Source organism: Geotrypetes seraphini, chromosome 4 (assembly GCF_902459505.1).
Source record: "Geotrypetes seraphini chromosome 4, aGeoSer1.1, whole genome shotgun sequence".
Taxonomy (NCBI): Eukaryota; Metazoa; Chordata; class Amphibia; order Gymnophiona; family Dermophiidae; genus Geotrypetes; species Geotrypetes seraphini.
Window position 1 is genome coordinate 22,959,773 of NC_047087.1, and position 23,067 is coordinate 22,982,839.

General features: G+C 45.7%; 1 protein-coding gene across 1 annotated transcript in view; it reads left to right on the plus strand.

Annotated features, from left to right (window-relative positions):
* Window positions 1-3,938: 3,938 nt before the first annotated feature.
* PKD1L2 (polycystin 1 like 2) overlaps window positions 3,939-23,067 on the plus strand; it is a 144,277-nt gene continuing 125,148 nt past the window's right edge. Inside the window, exons 1-6 of the mRNA XM_033940260.1 lie at window positions 3,939-4,057; window positions 6,475-6,682; window positions 7,857-7,974; window positions 9,024-9,165; window positions 11,460-11,648; window positions 22,159-22,304. Of these exons, the coding sequence (XP_033796151.1) occupies window positions 3,961-4,057; window positions 6,475-6,682; window positions 7,857-7,974; window positions 9,024-9,165; window positions 11,460-11,648; window positions 22,159-22,304 (900 nt within the window). The 5' untranslated portion in view covers window positions 3,939-3,960. The remainder of the gene's footprint in view (window positions 4,058-6,474; window positions 6,683-7,856; window positions 7,975-9,023; window positions 9,166-11,459; window positions 11,649-22,158; window positions 22,305-23,067) is intronic.

Below are 23,067 nucleotides of genomic sequence, written 5' to 3' on the forward strand. Positions count from 1 at the left end.
GATCTCTCATCCCCATTTCTCACCATCTTTCTTCTGTGGCCCAGGGAGGGTATCCTTGGGGCTTGCGCTAGCTTCTTTCTCCTCTCCGCCTAGTCCCTGGACCTCTGCTTCCTCTTATCTGCAGGAGAACATAAGAATAGCCTCACTGGATCAGACCAGTGGCCCATAAAGTCCAGTAGCCTGTTCTCACGATGGCCGATCCAGGTCCCTAGTACCAGGCCAAAACCCAAGGAATAACAACATTCCATGCTACCGGTCCAGTGCAAGCAATGGCTTCCGCCATGTCTTTCTCAAGAACAGACTATGGGCTTTTCCTCCAGGAAATTGTCCATACCTTTCTTAAAACCAGCTACGCTATCCGCTCTTACCACAACCTCTGGCAATGCGTTCCAGAGCTTAACTATTCTCTGAGTGAAATTTTTTTCCCCCCTATTAGTTTTAAAAGTATTTCCCTGTAACTTCATCAAGTTTCCCCTAGTCTTTGTAATTTTTGACGGAGTGAAAAATCGATCCACTTGTACCCATTCTACTCCACTCAGGATTTTGTATACTTCAATCCTATCTCCCCTCAGCCGTCTCTCTTCCAAGCTGAAGAGCCCTAACCTTTTTAGTCTTTCCTCATATGAGAGGAGTTCCATCCCTTTTATCATCTTGGTCACTCTTTACACCTTTTCTAGTGCTGCTATATCTTTCTTGAGATAAAGAGACCAGAACTGAACGCAATACTCCAGGTGAGGTGGCATCATGGAGCGATACAGAGACATTATAGCATTCATAGTTTTGTTAACCATCCCTTTTTTAATAATTCCTAGTACCCTGTTTGCTTTTTTGGCTTCCACCGCACATTAGGCAGAAGATTTCATCGCATTGTCTACGATGACACCCAGATCTTTTCTTGGTCACTAACCCCCAAGGTGGACCCTAGTATAGATGGCTTGGAGAAATCCACTGCTTATTCCTAGGATAAGCAGCATAGAATCTGTTTTGCTACTTGGGATCTAGCGAGGTACTTGGGACCTGGGTTGGCCACTGTTGGAAACAGGATACTGGGCTTGATGGACCTTCGATCTGTCCCAGTATGGCAATTCCTATGGGTTCATAGACAACCCCGCGAAAGACAAAGGCGCACCGACAACTGAGCGCAAGAAGGAGGCGCGCGCCAAAGAAAATTAGTTTTTAGGGGCTCCGACGGGGGGTTTTGTTGGGGAGCCCCCCCAGTTTACTTAATAGAGATTGCGCCGGCGTTGTGGGGGGTTTGGGGGTTTGTAACCCTCCATATTTTACTGTAAACTTAACTTTTTTCCCTAAAAACAGGGAAAAAGTGAAGTTTTCAGTAAAATGTAGGGGGTTACAACCCCCCAAGCCCCTCACAATGCGGCACGATCTCTATTAAGTAAAGTGTGGGGGGGGTTTCCCCCACACACCCCCATCGGGGAGCCCTAAAAACAGTAATTTTCTGTGGTGCGCACCTCTGTGCTGCGCTCAACTGTCTGCGCGCGCCTTTGTCCCGGCGCGCTTTTGACCTGACACCATTCCTATGTTCTTATGTGAGCCAAGTATAGGACAGTCAAGCCACTGTAACATCACTGATGAGTTTGACTCTTAGGCATTGGTGGAATAAGGCTTTATGACATCACAATATCAGCTTTGGAATGTTGCTACTTTTTGGGTTTCTGCCAGGTACTTTGGACCTGGGCCACTGTTGGAAACAGGATACTGGACTTGATGGACCTTTGATCTGTCCCAGTGTAGCAATTCTTATATCCTAATTGTAACAGACAACAAACAAGCCCTTCTTTTTAAAAAAATTTCATTGTAAGCCACGTGTCACTTTTCTTTCTTAAAATGCTGCGTTTCGGCATAACAATGGTTTTTACTCACTACATGTGTGAAGGGATGAAGAAGCACCTTAATAGAGTGCCCACACCCATGAAGTTAGCTAGGCCTGGTACATAGATATAACCCATAAAATCAAATGACCTGATCTGAAGTATTAATTTGTATTTAATTACTAGCTGATGACCCGGCGTTGCACGGGTATTTAATTATAGCAATAACACTGTAAATGGATTCAAATAAAGATACTTTATAGTGGTGAATGAAATTATTTTTTTACAGCTTTATAAAAAGTACAATATTCAAATTATAATGTGAAATATTTGACAAAATGAATACAATACAACTAACACAAAACTTGATTATAAACAACATTTTTAGTTTCACCTCCAGGAGCAAGAACATATAAATTCTTGGGTGAAGAGACCCCCAGAACATATCACCCCAGGTAGTGAGGGATCAGCATACCAAGTTTCGTTCAAATCGGGCAAGCCGTTTTTGCGTTGGCAGCTTTTTACATTTTTTCCATTGACATGAATGGGTGAAATCTGATTTTCTGTTTGTAGCTCCGCCCACGTGTGCAGGTGGGCCGCGAGATCCCCAGAACATATCACCCCAGGTAGTGAGGGATCCGCATACCAAGTTTCATTCAAATCGGTCAAGCCGTTTTTGCGTGATCGCGGCACATACACACATACATACCTCCGATTTTATATATATAGATTTATGCATTAAACAGATTGTATTAGAATTTCAACTTGATCTGTACTTGATAAGCCTATACAACCTGGAAAAAGATTGCCCATCTAAGAATAATATTGTTCCCTCGCCCCCTGCATTCTACCACACACCACTCATCACCCCCCCATCAACTCCCATCTTGCATACTTCCAAACACCAACCTCCCCCCCCCACAAACGCACCATCATGACACGGTCAAACTTTCATCAATGCGCATCAATCACTACTCATACTCTACCTAATTACCACCAAGATCTGCACAGCCGACCCAATACACTCTGCTCCTATCCCAGTCCACTACTCCCTACACCGCACGGTAAAGGCCAAACTCCATTCCTTCACACCACATACGCCATATGACCGCCTAGCTACAGGCCCACCTGCAGGTATAGGTCCAACACCTATCCCAAACCCTCTTCCCCCCCACAGATCAACGAAGCCTCGCATGAAAAAACAAAGAACACAAAAAAAAACTTGCCTATTCCCATTACTCTCCAATAGACCACACTAACTACCAGAACCTACAAGGTTTTTACCTAAACATCAGATCGGTGAGAAACAAATCCATTCTTATCAAAGACTGGCTGATTGAAACCAATCCTGACTTCGTACTACTTACGGAAACATGGCTGCTCTCAGACAAAGATATTATTATCAAAGACTGTCTCCCTCCAGGCTTCAAGATCCTATCCCTAGCCAGAACCTGGGGAAGGGGAGGAGGATTAGCAATAATCTTTAGAGACCACTTAAATTGCACTGCACTTAACACCAAATCATCTCTAACTCAGAAATACTAGCTATCTCATTAACTTCAAAATCCTTTGCCTCCTCCCTAACAATTACTTTGTTCTATATCCCACCAAAAATGTCACCCCAAAAGATTCCTTGACAAAACCTTTGCCTTCCAGGCCACCAAACTGAACACATGGCTAGCCCAAATGGTCCTCGAGGCCCCCACCTACCTCGGATTTAGAAAATTACTTAAAACTCATCTATTCAATGGAAACGACCCTTAATCGCCCCCTCAACGAACCAAACCTACAAATCCCCCTCTTCTGTACTCACCCAACCTACATTCCCTTTATTCCCCCTCCTCGACCTACTCCTTCCCTCTCTACCCAACCTCTGTCCTGCATGTGCGTTTTTAGACACTTGTTACGTAGATGAGAGCCTCATTTCTTTTATTGATCCAAAACTTTTAAGAGCCCTTCAATTGTAATTATCTTTACTGATAATCTGTCAGTGAATGAGAAAGCAATAGAAAAATTAAACAATATACATTGTAAATCTTCCCATCTCTAGCTCTATTATTTCTTGTACTAAAATATGTTCTTCTTTTTTGGTGGGGTGGGGGATGAAAAGGATACTGATGAAAGAAGATACATGATACATATTGAACCTCGAAGGCACGTGGATCCCTTCACCAGCCTTACTCTTCGATGGACAGAAGGCCTGAATTCTAATTTTACATGGTCCTGTGGTACGTAGTCCATGTTTGGCCTCCAAGTATTAGCCGGTGCAGTTAAATGTGGACTTGCACAACAGATTTTGGCATTTGGCAATGTGCCTAACCATATAATCCCAATGCAAATACAATAGGGCCTTGGTATTTACTTCGGTCCCCCAGGATCAAGTTTTCAGGGTATCCCTAACAGTAGCATAGCCAGAGGTGAATTTCTGAGTGAATCTGGGGCTGGAGTGGGTGGCCCCATGCATTTCCTCCCCTCAGCCCCTCCACCCCCACCAGCTGAAGACATCCTCCACCGAAACCACCTCCCAGGGCCTGTGAACACTGGGGAAGTCAACAGCATGCTTCCATCTGCCGATGCCTGCTCTCCCTGTGCATGCTTGGTTCATTTGCATGTACTGAGTATGCATGGGGATATAAGCATCAGGGAATAGAAGAAGCTGACCACTGACTTCCGCAGTATTGGCAAAACCCAGGCTCCTGAAAGAAGGTATTTTCAGTTGGCAGGGCTTGGGGATCTCTGCCAGCTATGCTGAGGATGTGCACCACCACTGGGTGGGCCTGAACCTAAAGTAGGTAGGTCTTTGCCCACCCAGGTCCACCTATGGCTATGCTATTGTAGAGAGATATGAATGCCAACTGTCGTGCTTCCATTGTATACAAATCCCTTGAATATATTTTCATTAAGATATCCTGAAAACTTGATCCATTGGCAACCTTCAGGACTGAGAGTGAAGACCACTGCAATGGGCTGTCTTTTGTTGTCCTTCTCAGGCACCATAGTATACTTAAATGATCCTGAGGTTGTTCATTATTCAGTGGAAATACAATGATCTTTATTTAAGATGAACTTACCCTTACCACCAAGTAGGAGAAACACAACAGTAAATCTGGCCAATAATTTCCCTGCTTGGTCAATGGACGGGAATGGGGACTTGTATACTACCTTTTTGCGGTTTTGGCATTTCAAAGCTGACAACACTGGAGAATTAAATGACTTGCCCAGGGTCACAAGGAGCAGCTTCTGGGTGCAGACGCTGCAGCTCAACCAGTGAGCCACACCTACAGTCTGTCCCAGTAGGGCAATTCTTATGTTCTCATGTGAGCTGAGTATAGGACAGTGAAGCCATTGTGACATCACTGATGAGGCTGGCTCTTAGGCATTGGTGGAATGAGGCACTATGACATCACAATCTCAGCTCTGGAATGTTGCTACTCTTTGGGTTTTCTTCCAGGTACTGTTGGAAACAGAATACCGGCTTTTTGTGACTTTGGCATTTCAAGGTAGTGGCCACTGGAGAATTAAGTGATTTGCCCAGGGTCACAAGGAGCAGCACTGGGATTTGATCTCACAACTTCTGGGTGCGAAGTCAGCAGCTCTACTAGTGAGCCACACCTTCCCATGCTGCTTCCACAAGAATCCGTTTATTGTGTTCCAGCACACCAACAGACTCCTTTTTATTAGAAAAAGAAAAGCCCCCAATTTTCCAGAATAATGAAACAATGTCCTTCAGTCCTCAGGCTTCATGGAACATAGGAGCCAGCTCTGTGGGTGCTGAGGGTGCTTGAGCAGGCCTCATATTCAAGTTTTAAGTTTATTATGGGACTTGATAAATCGCTTAATCGGATATTCTAAGCGATTTACATTTAAAATTTACAATGTAAAATCAAAGAACAATAACAATGCAATACATAATAATACATACAATTTAAATAATGGCTAAAATACTCTAAATTTAAACATTGTTAAACAATGGGAAAGGAGGGATGAAATATAATTTTAAAGTAAAGAAGAAACATTAAGGGCAAATACAAAAGGGATATAGTTAAAACAGGTTCAACCAAATAAACAATTCATGAAGTATAAAATTATGTAGAAAAGGCATCTTTAAAAAGGAAAGTTTTTAACTCAGTTTTAAATTTTCCAAGGTCTTTCTCCTCCCGTAAAGTAATAGGGAGGGCGTTCCATGTTTGAGGTGCCGTACAAGAAAAAATAAGTTGTCTTCTTGTATTAATAATATTGAGCAAACTTCTTGACTGTTTCCAGGGAGGGATAATTTCCATTGAGTTTAGTGCCCCCATTTATTTTGACATGTTGGCTCCTATAGAAATCCATTATGAAATTCCATGCATCATGCCAAAATAGGCTGGCTCTTAGTCCTTAGTTTAAGCTTCTGGAAGGTTCCAACTCTGTCTCCATGACTACCAATACTCTTCATGATATTATAGGATTAAGGGGTACTGGTCTTACTATTCCAGAAGACAATGATTTGTTGACTCGTATAATGAGATCTTTTTGCAGCAGAATTAGCACATTCATAACTGTGGTGTTCCCATGAAGCATTGTGAATTCTGGGCAGTAATCAGTCAGCGTCCTGCATTTACGCTTTCTGCAACCTTATGGCTAATGTACCGTAATATTTGTCCAGGGTCTTGCTGGCCCAGATGGCGGGAGTGTGTGGACCAGAAAATAATTGACACTGGCAGGGAAGAGCTGAGGATTCCGTCCGTCTGTCTGCCCCCTCCAAACTCAGCTGTGACGCTCAAGGCCACGGCCAGCTCGAGCGGGCTAAAAGACCAAGAGGAAGAGCAGTGCCTCTATGTGACAGCAAAGGCTCAGCTTCGCCTAATGATCAGGTCAGCCTGGGCACTTCAGTTATTGCCATTATACAGGTTGCTGTGGGCTGGTCCATGTAATGAGTCATAGGTCACCAGTCTAAGGTGTTTAACTTTGTCATTAGTGCATTTAGCTGCTAAAACAAATTGATTAAATTTGACAAAAACGTGCTTTTGCTTTATTTCCCTAGGAGAGGCTGACCTCCTTTCTCTGTTATTTTTAGGCCTAGAATTTCATCCTGCCCTGTCTATATAGTCACATTAAACAAAATACCATGCCATTTCCCGTCAGATTAACATCATGAAATCAAAGGCTAGCCAAGATAGAGGCAGAGAAAGTCTAGGAGAGTTTGGCATGGGGCAGGCAACCGTGGAGAGAGGTCCAGACAATGTGTGGCTGTCTTTCTCTGTTAAGCCACAAAGTCATCCAGAAACTATTTCAACAACAAGAAAAAACATCATTCAAATCTGATTTTAGGGGCCTGCCCCATGCGAAGGATTTTTTGGCTACTAACTAGAAATGCAGGCATTGAACCCATGTTGTATCTATTGGGGAATGCCTAATACCCGGGGGGTGGGGTGGGGGGAGGGGAGAGGGTGTTCTCCAAAATAACTCCAAGCCTTTGGTTCCTATTTCTCAAACTTTTCTCCCCATCTGTGTTTCTGGGAGTGATGAATCAGCCCTGTATTAGGGATTTCCAAACCTGTCCCGGGGAATCAGTTGGGTTTTCAGGATAACCACACTGAATATACATGCAGTGGCGCAGTAACTGGGGGCAGGTCCACCCCAGATGCCGTCTTCATAGGGACGTGGTACCCATCCTCCTCTCAGCCCCCGCCCTCCACTGCCACATGGGCACCACTTCCTTTCCCCTGTACCTCTGTAACATTACTGGTGTGAGCGGCAACCCCCAACTTGCTGTCGGCCTGCGTCGGCTCTTCTGATGTCACTTCCTGGACCCACACCTAGGAAGTGATGTCAGAGGGAGAGCCCACGCAGGCGTGATAGCAGGTTGGGGGTTGCCACTTGCGCCAGGAATGCTACATGCATGAATATACATGAAGAATACTTATGTGCTATAGATCCCAAGTATACACACGGGATCTATGGCTATCTTGAAAATCCAACCAGCTTGCAGCACTTGAGGCCTGGAGCTGCCCACCCCTTTGTAAACAATCATATTTTCTCTTGTAGCTGTGACAAAAACTGTAAACCAGTGAATACAAGTGAAGAAATGGCCTTTAGTGTGACATGTGAAAACTGCACCGGAGCCACATACAACTGGTATTTGGACCACAATTTTCCAAAGAAGGTAAACTGACGTTCTTATCGTGTAGAGCAGTGTCTCGCAAGCCGTGTGACATGGCACACTAGTTTGCCTCCTGAAATTTCAGGTGTGCCACGAGACGCTGGGAAGAATGAGAGGCGCTGGATTGATTGAAAATCAAGCTGAACCAGGGACGCTCTAAATGTAACTGATATTCTGGAAAAATCTGACTCTGAATTAGTTCAATCAGCTACTTTGTTTGTACAATTAGCTGTAGATTGGGATAGAGAATGGTTGTTAAAGATGTTTTTTTAAGCCAGAGAAAAAATGTTTATGACCTATAGAATTCGAATGCCGCCAGATGTGTCCAGAGTAACAGAAAAAACAGTGTACAGTGACACCCGAGGAAGGATCGGTGCTCGCGCTGGCCTCGGCTCCCTTCTGACGTCACGTCCTGGTCTCACAAACAGGAAGTGACATCAGAAGGGAGCCACAACTGGCACAAGCAGCAGGTGGAAGATGCTGCTCGCACCGGTGAACATTTAAAGAGCTACGGGGGACAGAGAGGAGAGGCACCGGCGCCCCCACAAAGATGCCTCCCCCCCCCCCCACTTACTACGTTATTGGATAGCTCCACACAAGCAACTCAACTAGCCAGGAGCCTCCTCTGGCCAATTAATGGACTTTGAATATCGACCCCTATATTTCCATGTGCTGGGTTCTTGAGAATGTGTTTTGCTGGTTACAAGAATAAAAGACATGACAAGGTTATAATGTCTACAACGGTGGTATTTACTCCCAATTCTCAAGGGCCAGCCAGGTTTTCAGGATATCGCTAATGCATATCCTGTACAAACCTGTCTCATGCGTTAGGAATATCCTGAAAACCTGACCCACTGGTGGTCCTCAAAGACTGAGAGTCAATACTAAGGGTCTAAACCAGGGGGACCCAACTGTGGCCCTCGTCCAGTTGGATTTTCATGAATTCTCCAGTGGAGGCAATGCACATTCATTGGGGAAATACTTAAAACTCGACTGGGTTGGACATCCTTGGCCTAAACAATGTTTTCCTCTTCTCTCTTTGGATTTTTCAGACCAGCCTGCTTTCTCCAGTATGCAATTTGCCGGGCTTTAGGCCTAGCTCTCTGACCCTGCTGCAAAGCAATGCATCCAGCCTGACGCTGAACAGCTCCTTTCTGAAGGACCAAGAAGTGGCCTTCCGCATTAAAGTGACAGGTAGGTGGCTGCAGCAACAGGTGCTCTGAGGGTTCCCGTTCAATTAGCAGCATTTTCAGTTTAAATTCTAGGTAAGAGGAGAAGATGTTGAGCTCAGCACTTCACAATAGGGTTACCAGACATACGGATTTCCTCGGACCGTGTCCTCCTTTTCGAGGACATGTCCGGGGCTCCGGACGGCTTTTCAAAAACTGGCACTTTGTCCGGATTTTGAAAAGCTTCCTCGAAATGGCGGCGGGCAGGAGGGCATCCGCGCAGGCTGGAGGGAGGGCGGGGCTAGGATTGAGGGCGGGACTGGGGTATAATGGGGCGGGGATGAGTAGAACTGGGCAGGACTGGGGGGGGGGGGGTCTAGGGGTCTGGATTTTACTAAAGTAAAAGAAAAATCTGGTAACCCTACTTCACAAAGATGACAGCCCGGCACCTCACATCCTCTTTCAACAATGGTGGTGGTTCCAGAACAATGTCACTTTTCCTCTCGCTCCTTCTACCCACCATCTTATTTTTTCTCTAACCTAGGGTTACCAGATTTACGTCAGCAAAATCTGGACCCGCCTCCCAGGACCGCCAAGTTCTACCCATCCCCGCCCCGTTACGCCCCAGCCCTGCCCCCCCTTGCCTGTTCATCGGGCAGGAAGGCATCCGCGCAGGCTGGGAGGGCGGGGCTAAGATTGAGGGCGGGAATGGGGTATAATGGGGCGGGGATGAGTAGAACTGGGCGGGACTGGGGGAGTGGAGAGACTTTTCCATTACGCCCCCCAGCTCTGCCCTCTGCGCCACCCCCCAGCCCTGCCCCCCGTTGCCTGTTCATTGGTCAGGAAGGCATCCGTGCATGCGTTGATGCGACGCAATGACATCAAAAGGAGGACATGTCCAGGGAAATCCAGACATTTGGTAACCCTCCTCTAACCCAAATCTGCTAAATTATTCCACCTCCCAAACCTTTCTCTCTATCATCCTCTTCTCGTGATGTGGAAAGGGATGAGGTGGAGTGTTCCGGCGCAGTGATACCTCTTCTTGCAGGGCTATCGTTACCATATTTAAAAGAAGAAAACCCCGGACACGTAACCCCGCCCTGTTCCGCTTCCAACCCCGCCCCATTCTGGCTCCGCCTCCAGCCCCCACCCAGAGTTTATCTGGCACTCTGTGCACCAGGATTTGCACCAGGATTCAGCCGGCATAAGTCCTCACGCCCAAAGTTGGGCATGAGAATCCACCCCAGGTGCTATTCGATCAAGTGTGCTTATCCCAGAGTGCCCTTTATAGAACAGTGGTGAGTGCTGATGTTTCCTGGTGCCTATTTGCTTTGATTTCAAGCCGCGTTTTTCTTACGAGTCTCCACATATCAGTTTCTCTACGCATTTACCACCATAGGACTTTCAGGGACCCCTGAAGAAGACTATCTTGTCGAAACATGGACTGTGTTGGGTCCTACGCTTTCAGTGGACTAGGTCCTTTAGGTATTTTATGTGGATCATTTTATTTTTTATGTGGATTGCGTTATTGGTCTTTTGGAACTTTGACATAATAAAGTCCATTTCAGGAACATCGTCATTCCACAGTGCTCTTTTTGGTTTTTCCTGGTGCCTATTTGTCAGTGCCATTTACTGAATTCTGCCCCAGATCTATGAAAACAGTCGAGTTAATGATTTTACAGTATCCTTAACAACACATCAAGTTGCGGGCATCATGCGCAAGGTGGTGTGAATGGTAAGGTTAACAGATGTCTGGGGAAACCCAGGCTTGTCTTCTTTTTAGAGGACTTTCCAAAACCCAACAGTTTGTCTGGGTTTTGGAAAGCTCTGGCCACTTTCGGAGGGCGTCTGAGCATGCATGGATGATGTCACATGCATCCGCGCATGCTCGGAGGCCCTCAAACGTGGCCCAGAGGGTCAGAAATGGAAAAAAAATGAAGTTTCTGGGGCTGAGAATGGGGGCGGGAATGGAGGTGGAACGGGGCAGAGCTTGAGGCAAAGCAGGGTGGGACTGGAGGCAGAACAGGGAGTGGCCATGCATCCAGGATTTTATGACAAAAAATTTGGTAGCCTTATGGCAGGGGTGTCCAATGTCGGTCCTCGAGGGCCGCAATCCATTCGGGTTTTCAGGATTTCCCCATGAGATCTGTGTGCATGCACTGCTTTCAATGCATATTCATTGGGGAAATCCTGAAAACCCGACTGGATTGCGGCCCTCGAGGACCGACATTGGACACCCCTGCCTTATGGCATCTTCTGCATGTTAGCCTCTTAAATAAACTGCTAATGGGTTCTTTTCTCTCTGTATTCTTCTTCAAGCGCTGAGCATGAATTATTATGGTGAGGAAACATATGTGGTCAGCACTCTGTCCCCGCTGGTGGCTCCGGCCTGTACAGTGACACCCGAGGAAGGATCGGTGCTCACAAGCTTCAGTATTTCCTGCACTGCTCCCTGCATCTCAGCCCACTCCTGTCCTCCTCTCACCTACTGCTTCTACCCCAGGCCAAGTAAGCACTCCTCACTGCCAGCTTCTGCTTTTGGTTTTCTGTCTCTGATAGACGAGTTCTCACTATGAGAGACAGACCTGAGAACAGGCTCAGAAGACTCACTATCATTCTGGAATATTGAAGGACCTGGGTGATAATTAACTAGAGCTGTCTTCAAGTTTAATTAATATTCGACTAAATCGCATTATCTAATATTTCAAAGGGATGAATGCTGACTGACCCTGTGTAACTGATGCCCTCTATGAGGAGTAAATATATAACAAAACAACAAAAAAATCAAATGGTAATCTATTAGTGAAATATATATATACAGTGGTGCCTCACACAACGAACTTAATTCGTTCCAGGAGCAAGTTTGTTATGCGAAAAGTTCGTTATGTGAAACGCATTTTCCCATAACAATACATGTAAAACAAAATAATTTGTTCTGCAGCATAAAATATGCTAAGATGACATAAAAAAGATAAATTTTTTGTTATTATTTTCATTTAGATACATCTAAAAACACACATTTTTTAAATTTAAAGACAGACTAAGTAGAGTCTATCGAATCTTGCACATCTTCACTGTATGTTTCCTAATGGAGTGAGCAGGCAGTGCCATGCGTTAAGGCCTTGCCAAATCCAGCATCTACCACCTTCTGCTGTTCAGCAAAGTAAAAGGAAGGGACCCAATACTGCAGTTAAACGTCCATTTTTTTTAATCATTATTGGAAGTCCTAGTTCTTAATTTAAGCATCCCTGTAAAATAGGGCTAGAACTGGAAAACCTCCAGACACAGAAGCTGAAGTTAGCCCCAAACCCTTCCGGGAAGAAAGCAAACGGTGGCTCGAGAGGGTCCGAAAGGGCGGGGCCCATCAGACTCACCCCAACACCAGGACCGTCAGCGCCGCCACCGCCAGGTAGTTGGTCTGGTAGTAGAGCAGGTTGCTGACCACTCGGTTGTTCCATTTGTTGATGTCCTTGAAATCGGGCTTGGCGAAGCGATCGGAGCCCGGGAAGAAGTCGGCCCAGGCCCGGAAGGGAGCCAGTTGCACTTCCATGACGGCCAGCGGCTGCTGCTTCTCTTCCAATGGCCCTGGGCTGCACCGGCTAGAGCGGAGCGCGAGCGTGGGATCAGCTGAGCGGCGCGAGCTCCGGGCTCCTCCCTTCACTTCCTGCTCGGGGAGTGGAAGGGCTGCCTTTTATGTCTAAAACGCAACGAAGCTCCCTAACGAGCAAACCGTCCACTTTTCTTTTCTTTTTTTTTAGCATCGGGGAAGCGGCGAGAGTAGCTCCGCCCCCCCAACGCATCAGCAGTAGGCGCGGATGCAGCTCGGGCGACTTCGTTGTGTGAAACGAAGTCCGTTGTACGGATCAAGACAAGAAGTTCGTTGTGCGCAGCGTTCGCTGTGCGAGGCGGCCGTTATGCGAGGCACCACTGTATTAGAGACCATTAGAAAATCAAAAATGAACGTAGACTTTAAGTTATACTTGTTCAATCATTAATACATATTTAAATTTAAATTTTGCAGGGACAAAACCTCAGAATTTGGAGTACATCCTCCCATACCGGAAGGATAACTTTGAATGAAAACAACCAGATGAATTGAAAATAATAAGCATGTATCTAGCACTTTAAATCACAAGTGCAGTTATTTTTTATGGGCTCCTTTTACAAAGGCGCGCTAGCGGGGTTAACTCGCGTGACTTTTCATCTCGCGCTAACCCCCCGCACTGGCCAAAAACTACCGCCTGCTTAAAAGGAGGCGGTAGCGGCTAGCGCGTCCGGCAGTATAGCGTGCGGTATTACACGCGTTAAACCGCTAACGCGCCTTCGTAAAAGGAGCCCTATAACTCAGTCCCGTGGCTGGTTTCAAGTATCAAAAATGGCATGTTGATTCTCAGAGCGTATATGTATCCCATACCATAAAAGTGAGAATTTTCATATATTTATATTATTAAAATAGTGAATGAGGTTTTACATTATTTAAATAATGGAAATAAAATTTGTAAGTATTTAAACAATAAGGTTTATGCAGTCTAGAAAATGTTAGATGATTAAAGATTAATTCATTAATTTGGTAGGGAGGTGGGGACTAGAGAATGACACGGTGACAAAATTCATCACCGTTCCCGTCCCCGCGGATAACTGTGTAAAATAATCCCATGCCATTTTCTAGTGTCTATTTCAACCTCAGTCCTTCTACACCAGTATTCTTCAAAGCAAAGCTTGAGGGTCAGTGGTTGTGGCCATTCATACTCTGATTCTTATATGAGCCAAGGATAATGAAGCCATTGTGACATCACTGATGTGATTGGCTCTTAGGCACTGGTGGAATGAGGCATTATGACATCACAATATCTGCTCTGGATACCAGACTGTCATTCTGTAGTGTCTGTTTCAACCTCAGTCCTTCAACACCAGCATTCTTCAAAGCAAAGCTTGCGGGTCAGTGATTGTGCCCAATTATACTCTGATTCTTTCCTCTCTCCTTAAAGAATGATATGAAGATGGTTTCCTGCGGTTATTCGCAGGGACGGGAACGGTGATGAATTTTGTCACCGTGTCATTCTCTAGTGGGGACTAAGCCAGTGAGGTTATAAGGAGGAAAGAGAAAAAGGTGCTTCCCTTCTCTTGAAGAAGTCCCAGTATGGGAAGATGTACTCCAAAGTCTGAGGCTTGTCCCTACAAAATTTAAATTTAAATATGTATTAATGATTGAACGAGTATAATTTAGAACAGGGGTGTCCAACCTTTTGGCTTCCCTGGGCCGCATTGGCCAAAAAAAAATTTTCCGGGGCCGCACAAACGCATAAATGCTGCAGCAAGATAGAAGAGGGAGCCAGCAAGACGGTAAACACCCGGGGGCAGCAGAGGAATGAAGGTACCTTTTAGGATAAGGCCCTCCGTTAGTAGTGCAGAGACTTGAGCCAGAGACTGAAGAGATTTAAAAAGGCTTTTATTAAACAAGCATATATGCTGGACTTCTGGGCAGAACTGGCTGCATAAACAGAAGACCCTGAGGATCTCGGACACCAAAGCTATATAGGATCCTGACCAGTCCAAACCAGTTCTAACCAGCTCTGACCAAAAGGTAACAGCAGAGAGAAAAACAAAACCATAAATCCATCCTATAATCTATACAGCAATGGCTAGCTAACATCTACATTCCTTTGCCTCCTGGCTGTACCAGGCACTAAGACAGATACATAGAACAGGCCTGCATGCATACGTGATTTCTCAGAGCAATAAAGTGGAGTCACAAGTTGTTCTTTATACTAATTATGACCCACTGATCTAAAATAAAGTTTTCTTCATCTACACCGTGACCCAGCTATGTCAGCTAGCTAGGGATCCTTCATTCCCAACTTTTCTTCTGTAGGCTAGCTGACTAGCTGGGTTATGGGAGGTCAGGGCCATCTGTATCAGAGGTGGGGACTGGGTGATAGGAGGAAAGGGCCAGGACTAGGGCGGTGGTACTTTTGTCAATCGTAGTCCTAATAGTACGGTTAAGGGTTTTCAATAAACATGGTAACAGGCAAGGAAGAACACAAAATATGACAGAGAATACCAGGAAAATTATGGTGAGGGCTTTAAAGAGTCCCGGTTTGGAGGCCCAATCAGTCAGTGAGTTGAGTCCAAACATATCATCATCAGCCCAAGTAGCAGGACCGTAGACAGCAATGATGCGCTCCGGGGGCCAAGTGTCATCACATTTACCAATTTCCAAACTTCTTTCAGAACGGGCCCGTTGATCGAATACTGGGACAGCCAGATGTTCTCCTTCGGATAACGGGAGGAGGAAGAAGGCTGGTTTGATAGTGCCCAGAACACAAGTGCCAGTCCAATTTGAGGGTAGAGTGGGGTATGCCGTTTTCCCACAGATCCAGTAGTATCCTTCTGGTGCAGCCCAAGGGGCAGAAGCAGGCAGGTTGAGGTAGACATTTAATGTGGTAGCATTGCCAGTAGTATTCCATCATCTGGGTATTTTTAACTTAGGATCTCCGGTCCAATAAGTCCAACCGGGCTGAGAGGTGCTGTTTTAGTCCATAAGGATTGGCACTGCAGGTGTCCAACACGAGTGGTAAAGGATGGTCCGAGACGCTGTATGCAGTGTTTTGCCAGAATGGAGTTTTTCAGAGGCCAGCTGGGTGCCCCCGCAGACATAACAGTTTGTCAGATTTAAGGTGGCTCCTATGGCTTCAGCGAACTGTATGAAAAGGTTGCGGGTGGTGGCAGAGGGCACAAAGTCTTGTTGGTCAAGTTTCATATGTTCATAAAAGTCTTGGAACACAATGCTGTGTTGTTCAGGGATTCGGTGTCTCTCAACGAGTTTGATGTGCAAGACAGTACCAGGGTCCGTGCCCTTACCATATATCTGTAGGCCCACAAGATAGCGAGCTTTCCGGAGGCTATCATCGAGGTTCCATTTAAACGGCTGTAGGATAGTGAAGTTAAGTGGATTACAGTTCTGGAGGCCACAGTCAGAGGTAGTCACCACTTTGGATAATATGGCTCGGGTGGTGGGCAGTCGGGTCATACCCCAAGTAGCCCAGGATACACATTTCCAGTAGTTACAGTAGTAGTGTTCGGAAGACCCTTCACAGTGGGACGGCTTCTGTCCCGCCAGGCACATGTATTTATCGTTGTGCATATATTCCCTCCTCCATGCTAGGGCACCACAACGTCCAAGGAAGGTGGGGTTCTGGTCCATGGCATGGCAAGCATCAAAGAGGACTGAGGCCGGGACATGGGGATTAGTGACCAGGGTTTGTTGAATCAGGGGGCCCTGATCCCAGACTGACCTGACCTCTATCCAAGTATCCCTATTAGTTGCTTTGGGGTCAAAACAGATCTGTGAGTCTCCATTATTACATATAGAATATTCAACCTTGTTATATATACATACAGGGGTCACTAGTTGATCCTTACACTCATAATTAGTTTGAAATCTAATAACATTTTCCGTTTTGCCACCATTGTCCACTAGTGCCACACAAGGGGCACACCCAGGCGTGGGAGGGGTAGGGGACATGGACAATGTTGGCAAGACGTAAATCACAAGCAGTAAATATACAACAGAGTTCATATTAAATATCTTGACAGATCTCTGGATCAGACGTGCGTGATTACTCTTCCAGAGTGTGGGGCAGCCGTGTGATTTTCAGTTGAAGGTCAGTGGGCCCTTTTTCACAAATATACTCAGCAGCGGGCTTCACACGGCTGTAGTGAATCCAAGACTCATGGCGGGACAATTTGACAGCTGTGGGGGAAGCAAGTAAGACAGTGAAAGGCCCTGCCCAAAGGGGTTTCAGCGGTTCTTTCTTCCATACTTTTAGCCACACTTGATCCCCAGGTTTGTAGAGGTGAACAGGGGTTGTAATTGGTAGCGGGGCTCTAGAAATGACCCAGTTCTGTAATTTCATAATGGTCTTTCCTAGCTGCTTTATCTCTGCGTCTGTGATAGCGTTCCCTATCTGTTCAAGAGACTCAGGGTCTGGGCTGACTATCGGCGGGGGTCGGCCATACATGAGCTCAAATGGGGACAACCGATTGCGTTTACCTGGGGTACAGCGGATGCGAAATAGAACAGAAGGAATCAGTTTGGGCCATGGCAGGCGGCTTTCCTCTGCCGCTTTTCCGAGGAGGGTTTTAATAGTTCTGTTGATGCGTTCAACTTGGCCAGAGCTCTGGGGGTGATAGGCCGTATGTAATTTCCAGGTGATTTGCAGAGCCCGAGAGACAGCTTGTGTGACTTGTGATATGTAGGCGGGGCCATTATCGCTGCCAATCACTAGGGGCAGGCCATAGCGAGGGATGATGTCATGGAGTAAAACCTTTACTATTTCCCTACTTTTCTCTGTGCACACTGGGTAGGCCTCTGGCCACCCAGTGTGGGAATCAATGAAAACCAGGAGGTAACGGAACCCATGGGAGGGGGGCAAGTGGGTAAAATCTGTAGAGAGGACTTGCATGGGATGTGAACCGATAGGCTGGTGACCAGGAACGGGGGATCTGACAGAAGAGGGGTTGTGTCGGAGGCAAATGACACAGCGGAGCAGAACATGGGAGATGAGTTGAGAGAGATTCGGGATATAGAAATTCTGTCGGAGAAGAGTGCGGAGAGCTGGGTTACCGGCATGAGAAAAATCGTGTGCACGTTGGACAACAGTGAGGGCCAGGAGTTGAGGGACGTACAGGAGGGGGGTGGATGTGTGAGAGGAAGGTATAGTAATCCATCCAGATGGGAGGGTACAATGGCCAGATTGCTGCACGGCCCACTTGCGCTCGGGGTCAGTGTACTGGGGGGAAAGGGAATGAAGGAAAGGTTGAGGGGAGGAAAGGGATAACAGAAGAGGGGGTGTGGGCGGACCTTGAAGGGCCGCCTGGCGAGCCGAGCGGTCAGCCAAGGCATTACCGCGGCTGATGAAATCACAGAGGCGACGGTGGGCCCGGCAGTGCATGATAGAAACTTTGGAGGGTAGCAAGATAGCATCCAAAAGGTCCAGGATGAGTTGGTGGTGTTGGATAGGGGATCCAGAGGAGGTGAGGAAGGAACGCTGGCGCCAGAGGGCAGCGTGGGCGTGAACAGCTAGAAAGGCAATTTAGATAGAAAAAAACAAAAATGCAAAAAGGGAGAGAAAAATCTCCAAAAATGGCCAATGGTATAGTTGGTTTCCCTGGGGTACCCCACAAACCAAACAGATAGACAACACAAAGATTACAGGGCATAAACAAACATAGAAAACAGAAAAGGCGTGGAACTTTTCTTCCAGCTGGCAAGGATTCAGAGCTGAACATAGATCTGCAGAGAAATGCACAGTTATACAAAAACAAACGTCCATCATAGCACGAATCATAATTGGGTGCACACAGTGGCAAAGTAAAGTGCGATATAACACATGGCATAATAATAAAAGGCATCTATTAATGGTTACTGGAACGTCCGAAAGAGAAAACGTAAGAATGTGATCACTCTGGCTTGGTGCCCTGCCAATTACATTCATAAGGCAGACAGGGACGCAACTGCTAGGGTGTGCTTCAATCTTGAAAAATAAGCAAAACTTACTAGGTAAAGTAAGATACAGTGTACAATGTTAAATATAGAGGTATTCTGAAGTATGGCAATGTCAATTCAAAGGGGAAAAAAAGAAACATGTTAAATGTTAAGTGCAAGGTCATTTCAAGGTTACTGAAAGCAGAACATTGTCCTCCTTCTCTGGGTAGAAAAAGGCTCATTGTAACAGGTCCAGAACAGCTCTGTATGTATGACTGCGAAGACAAAGAAGAGACATTTTAACGTGACACCACCCCTGAGTTCACTTAGCCATGTTCCCTGCAGGCAGACCTGGAACCCTTGTCTGCCACCTGGGTCCCGCTACACTCTGAGGAGTGGGCACTGCTGCAGACTAGATGTAGCTACTTTAGTCTGCACTGTCCTTACATAATAACTACCCCCTTCCTCTGGAGTTTGAGCTACCAAGTTTATTTGAAAGGTATTTCTGTTTCCAATTGTATTTAGAATCTGATTGATAATAACACTTTATACAAACATGCATGGGAAGAAAGAATTCATAAAGAACACCAGGATAAAGACACAATACGGGAAAGCAAGGGAGACTGTTAGCACAAAAGAAGTAATCTCAATCCATCCGTTATCAATAAAACTCATTCATAAAGGAAAAAAAAAAAGTTGACCACATTACACCGCTATTGATTAAGTCCCATTGGCTACCTATTAGCCACCGAATTACTTTTAAGATATTATTCTTGGTTTTTAAAGTTCTAGCTTTCAATGAGCCTCAATTCATGTCTAGAATGATCATTCCTTATTATGCCCCTCGTTCTCTACGATCATCATCACAAGACTTATTAACTGTCCCTTCCTTAAAAATTGTGGGTACAAGAAGAAATGACATGTTTTCTGTTACAGCGCCACAAACGTGGAATGCACTGCTACTGTACATCAGAAAAGAAAAAGATCTTATCTCTTTTATAAAACTCTTAAAAACTTTGTTATTTAACTTTGTACTTGTGTCTTAAAATTGTTTGTCCTCTAAAATGTTTTTTTTTTTTTTTGTTCAGCGCTTAGAATGTTTGTATAGGCGATTCATCAAATAATAATAAAACTTGAAACTTGAACTTGAATTATCAAGCTCATGTTTAGCAAATATTTCAATTTTCAGAAAAATATGGATACTTAACCTCTATCATTGTTAGTCTTGTACTTTAAATCCCCCAACACTGGGATACAAAGGCAGGGATGTGCCCAACACAAACCCCACATGTCTGACAAACGGTTGCTTTTTTTTTTTCTTTTTTATTACCAGCAGACACACTTTGACAACTGCGAGAACACGTAAACTATCTGGCTCAACTTTCTTTAAATTACTCACTGTCTGTAACAAATCCACTGCACGCAACATATATCTAAAATCACAGTCCTTATTCTCGTTCATCAGTGCGAACTCACATTCTTAATTCTGTCTTGATCCACATGCATTTTACCCTGTTAAGCAACTTACACTATCCTGTCTGCAACTTTCGGCAAAACAATCATGCTGGCTTGCTTTACCAACCTTTCCCAGGTTTCCAACCTAAATGCTATTTCCATCTCCCTGGGTAATTTCTCAACATCACCAATTTCTCGTTCTCTGTGTCTTGTCAGGTGTCCCCAGAGCTTTTGTTTTATTAATTTGACAAGTATGACAAAAAGTTGATTAAATTCCAAATACTAAGCCTTTGACAACAATAAAAATAAGGGTGAAGAAAACAATAAAAAATCTTAGGGTCGCCATAATCGCCAGAAAAGGCAGTTGTAAAATATTTAAGCATGATCTGAAGGGGCTCGATGGTGTTCTGACCCATATTATACAATCTATATATGCACCCAACAAAAGTTCCAATTTCCAGAAACCAGAATCCTATATACCTCTCTGAGCTTCACAACGGATTAAGAAGTTACTAGACAGAAGAGGTAGAGACAGGATAGAGAAGGAATCAACTTCTCACTTACCAAGACAGGTCCGGTACCGGCACAACAAAACCAGGAGCCAGAAATCTCCACCGATTCGTTCCTTCTCGAGGTGCAATCCGTTGTCTTCGACGAGAAACCGTTCCTGGTCAACCACCAGGTTAATGCCGGCTATTACGGGTCTCGTAGGAGGCAAGGTTTGAAATCCTCCGAGGGAGACGATCGTGCCAAACAGGCTCAAGTCTGTAGATCAAGTCCCTGTTCGGGCGCCAAATGAAGGTACCTTTTAGGATAAGGCCCTCCGTTAGTAGTGCAGAGACTTGAGCCAGAGACTGAAGAGATTTAAAAAGGCTTTTATTAAACAAGCATATATGCTGGACTTCTGGGCAGAACTGGCTGCATAAACAGAAGACCCTGAGGATCTCGGACACCAAAGCTATATAGGATCCTGACCAGTCCAAACCAGTTCTAACCAGCTCTGACCAAAAGGTAACAGCAGAGAGAAAAACAAAACCATAAATCCATCCTATAATCTATACAGCAATGGCTAGCTAACATCTACATTCCTTTGCCTCCTGGCTGTACCAGGCACTAAGACAGATACATAGAACAGGCCTGCATGCATACGTGATTTCTCAGAGCAATAAAGTGGAGTCACAAGTTGTTCTTTATACTAATTATGACCCACTGATCTAAAATAAAGTTTTCTTCATCTACACCGTGACCCAGCTATGTCAGCTAGCTAGGGATCCTTCAAGGAAAACACTGCATCGCCCTCGACTGGGGCCGCACAAAATACTTCACGGGGCCGCAGGCTGGACACCCCTGATTTAGAGTCTACGTTCATTTTTTATTTTCTAATGGCCATTTTGAAATTGCACAGGGAGTATACATGCATAAAAAGGAGATGTTCAACAGCATAGCACCATTTTTCTACAATCTACATGCAGGGCTGGCCCAACCATCAGGCATCACTAGGTGATCACCTTGGGCAGCGGTTTCCATGAGGCAGCAAAGAGCAGCTGCAATCAAAGGAACACAGCCACACAAATTCAAACAACCACTGATGTGTACTTTTACCTGCAGGAAAGGTGGACAGCTCCATAATATGTTCTCTTAGGCTTCCGCGACTGGCGTCATGTGATTGTAGCAGTCTTCCGGGTTTCGCCGCATCTGTGTAGAAAGAACCCACATTTCAGCCATCATGATGTGGCTTTCTTCAGGTTCTTTCTACACAGATGCGGCCTACCTGTAAATTGTGGCTCCATGACTGCTTGATGCGCCCCCTGCTGGAGGGAGGGAGGGCAGCTGTGCACGAGGAGGGGTGATGTGCCTGGAGAAGAGGGGGGGGGGTGCTCCACCCTGGGTGGCAACCAAGTTAAGTATGCCACTGATTCTGGGTTTCTGGTTTAGAAATGCCTTCATAAAACAGGTGCATTTTGGACAATTTTATTGGCACTCTAATGCAAAATTACCCAGGGGTTCCAAAGGAATCGTGCTGTTGCTTCGCGCCAGGAAGCCATGCTGAGTTCCGTCTCTCTTTTTCCATGTCAGATTCCCTGTTACACTGCAGCTCCGATCCTGAAGCTTCGTCCGTCTACCTGCCACTCGGAGAAGAGAAAAACAATTTTGTTTTAAACATCGGTGTCATTGTTAGCAACAGCTTTGGTGATATTGTGAAGACAACCACAACGGTCAAGGTACGAGAAATAAAGGCCCTGTTTTACTAAGGTGCGCTCACCGAGTAGCACGCGCTAATTGATTTAGTGCGTACTAAACGCCAACGTGTGCATGTTAGTCTAGGGACGCGTTAGCGTTTAGCGTGTGGTAATGGGTTAGCGCACCTTAGTAAAACAGGGGGAAAGAGAGAAGGGGCTACAGGAAACCTTGATAAGACGGTGGCGCTGTTCCCTAATCCTGAACCATCGGTGCCCTTTAAGCCTTCGTCTAGGCTCGCACATCTTGGATGTTGTTGTTTAAACGGTCTAGAACAGTGGTTCCCAACCCTGTCCTGGAGGACCACCAGCCAGTCGGGTTTTTGGGATGGCCCTAATGAATATGCATGAGGGGGATTGGCATATCATGGAGGTGATAGGTATGCAAATCTGCCCCATGCATATTCATTAAGGCTGGTGGTCCTCCAGGACAGGGTTGGGAACCACTGGTTTAGAAGGTTTAAAGTTGCCAGGGATGTCCAACCTGCAGCCCGAGGGCCGCATGCGGCCCCGTGAAGTATTTTGTACGGTCCCGGTCGAGGGCGATGCAGTGTTTTCCTCTGCTGCCGCTGGGTGTTTACCGTCTTGCCGGCTCCCTCCTGTGTCTTGCTGCAGCGTTTGCACATTTGTGCGGCCCCAGAAACATTTTTTTTTTGGCCAATGCGGCCCACGGAAGCCAAAAGGTTGGACACCCCTGGTTTAAACGGTAATCCCGCAAGCTGGGCAGCTACATTTAGGTGCTAACAGT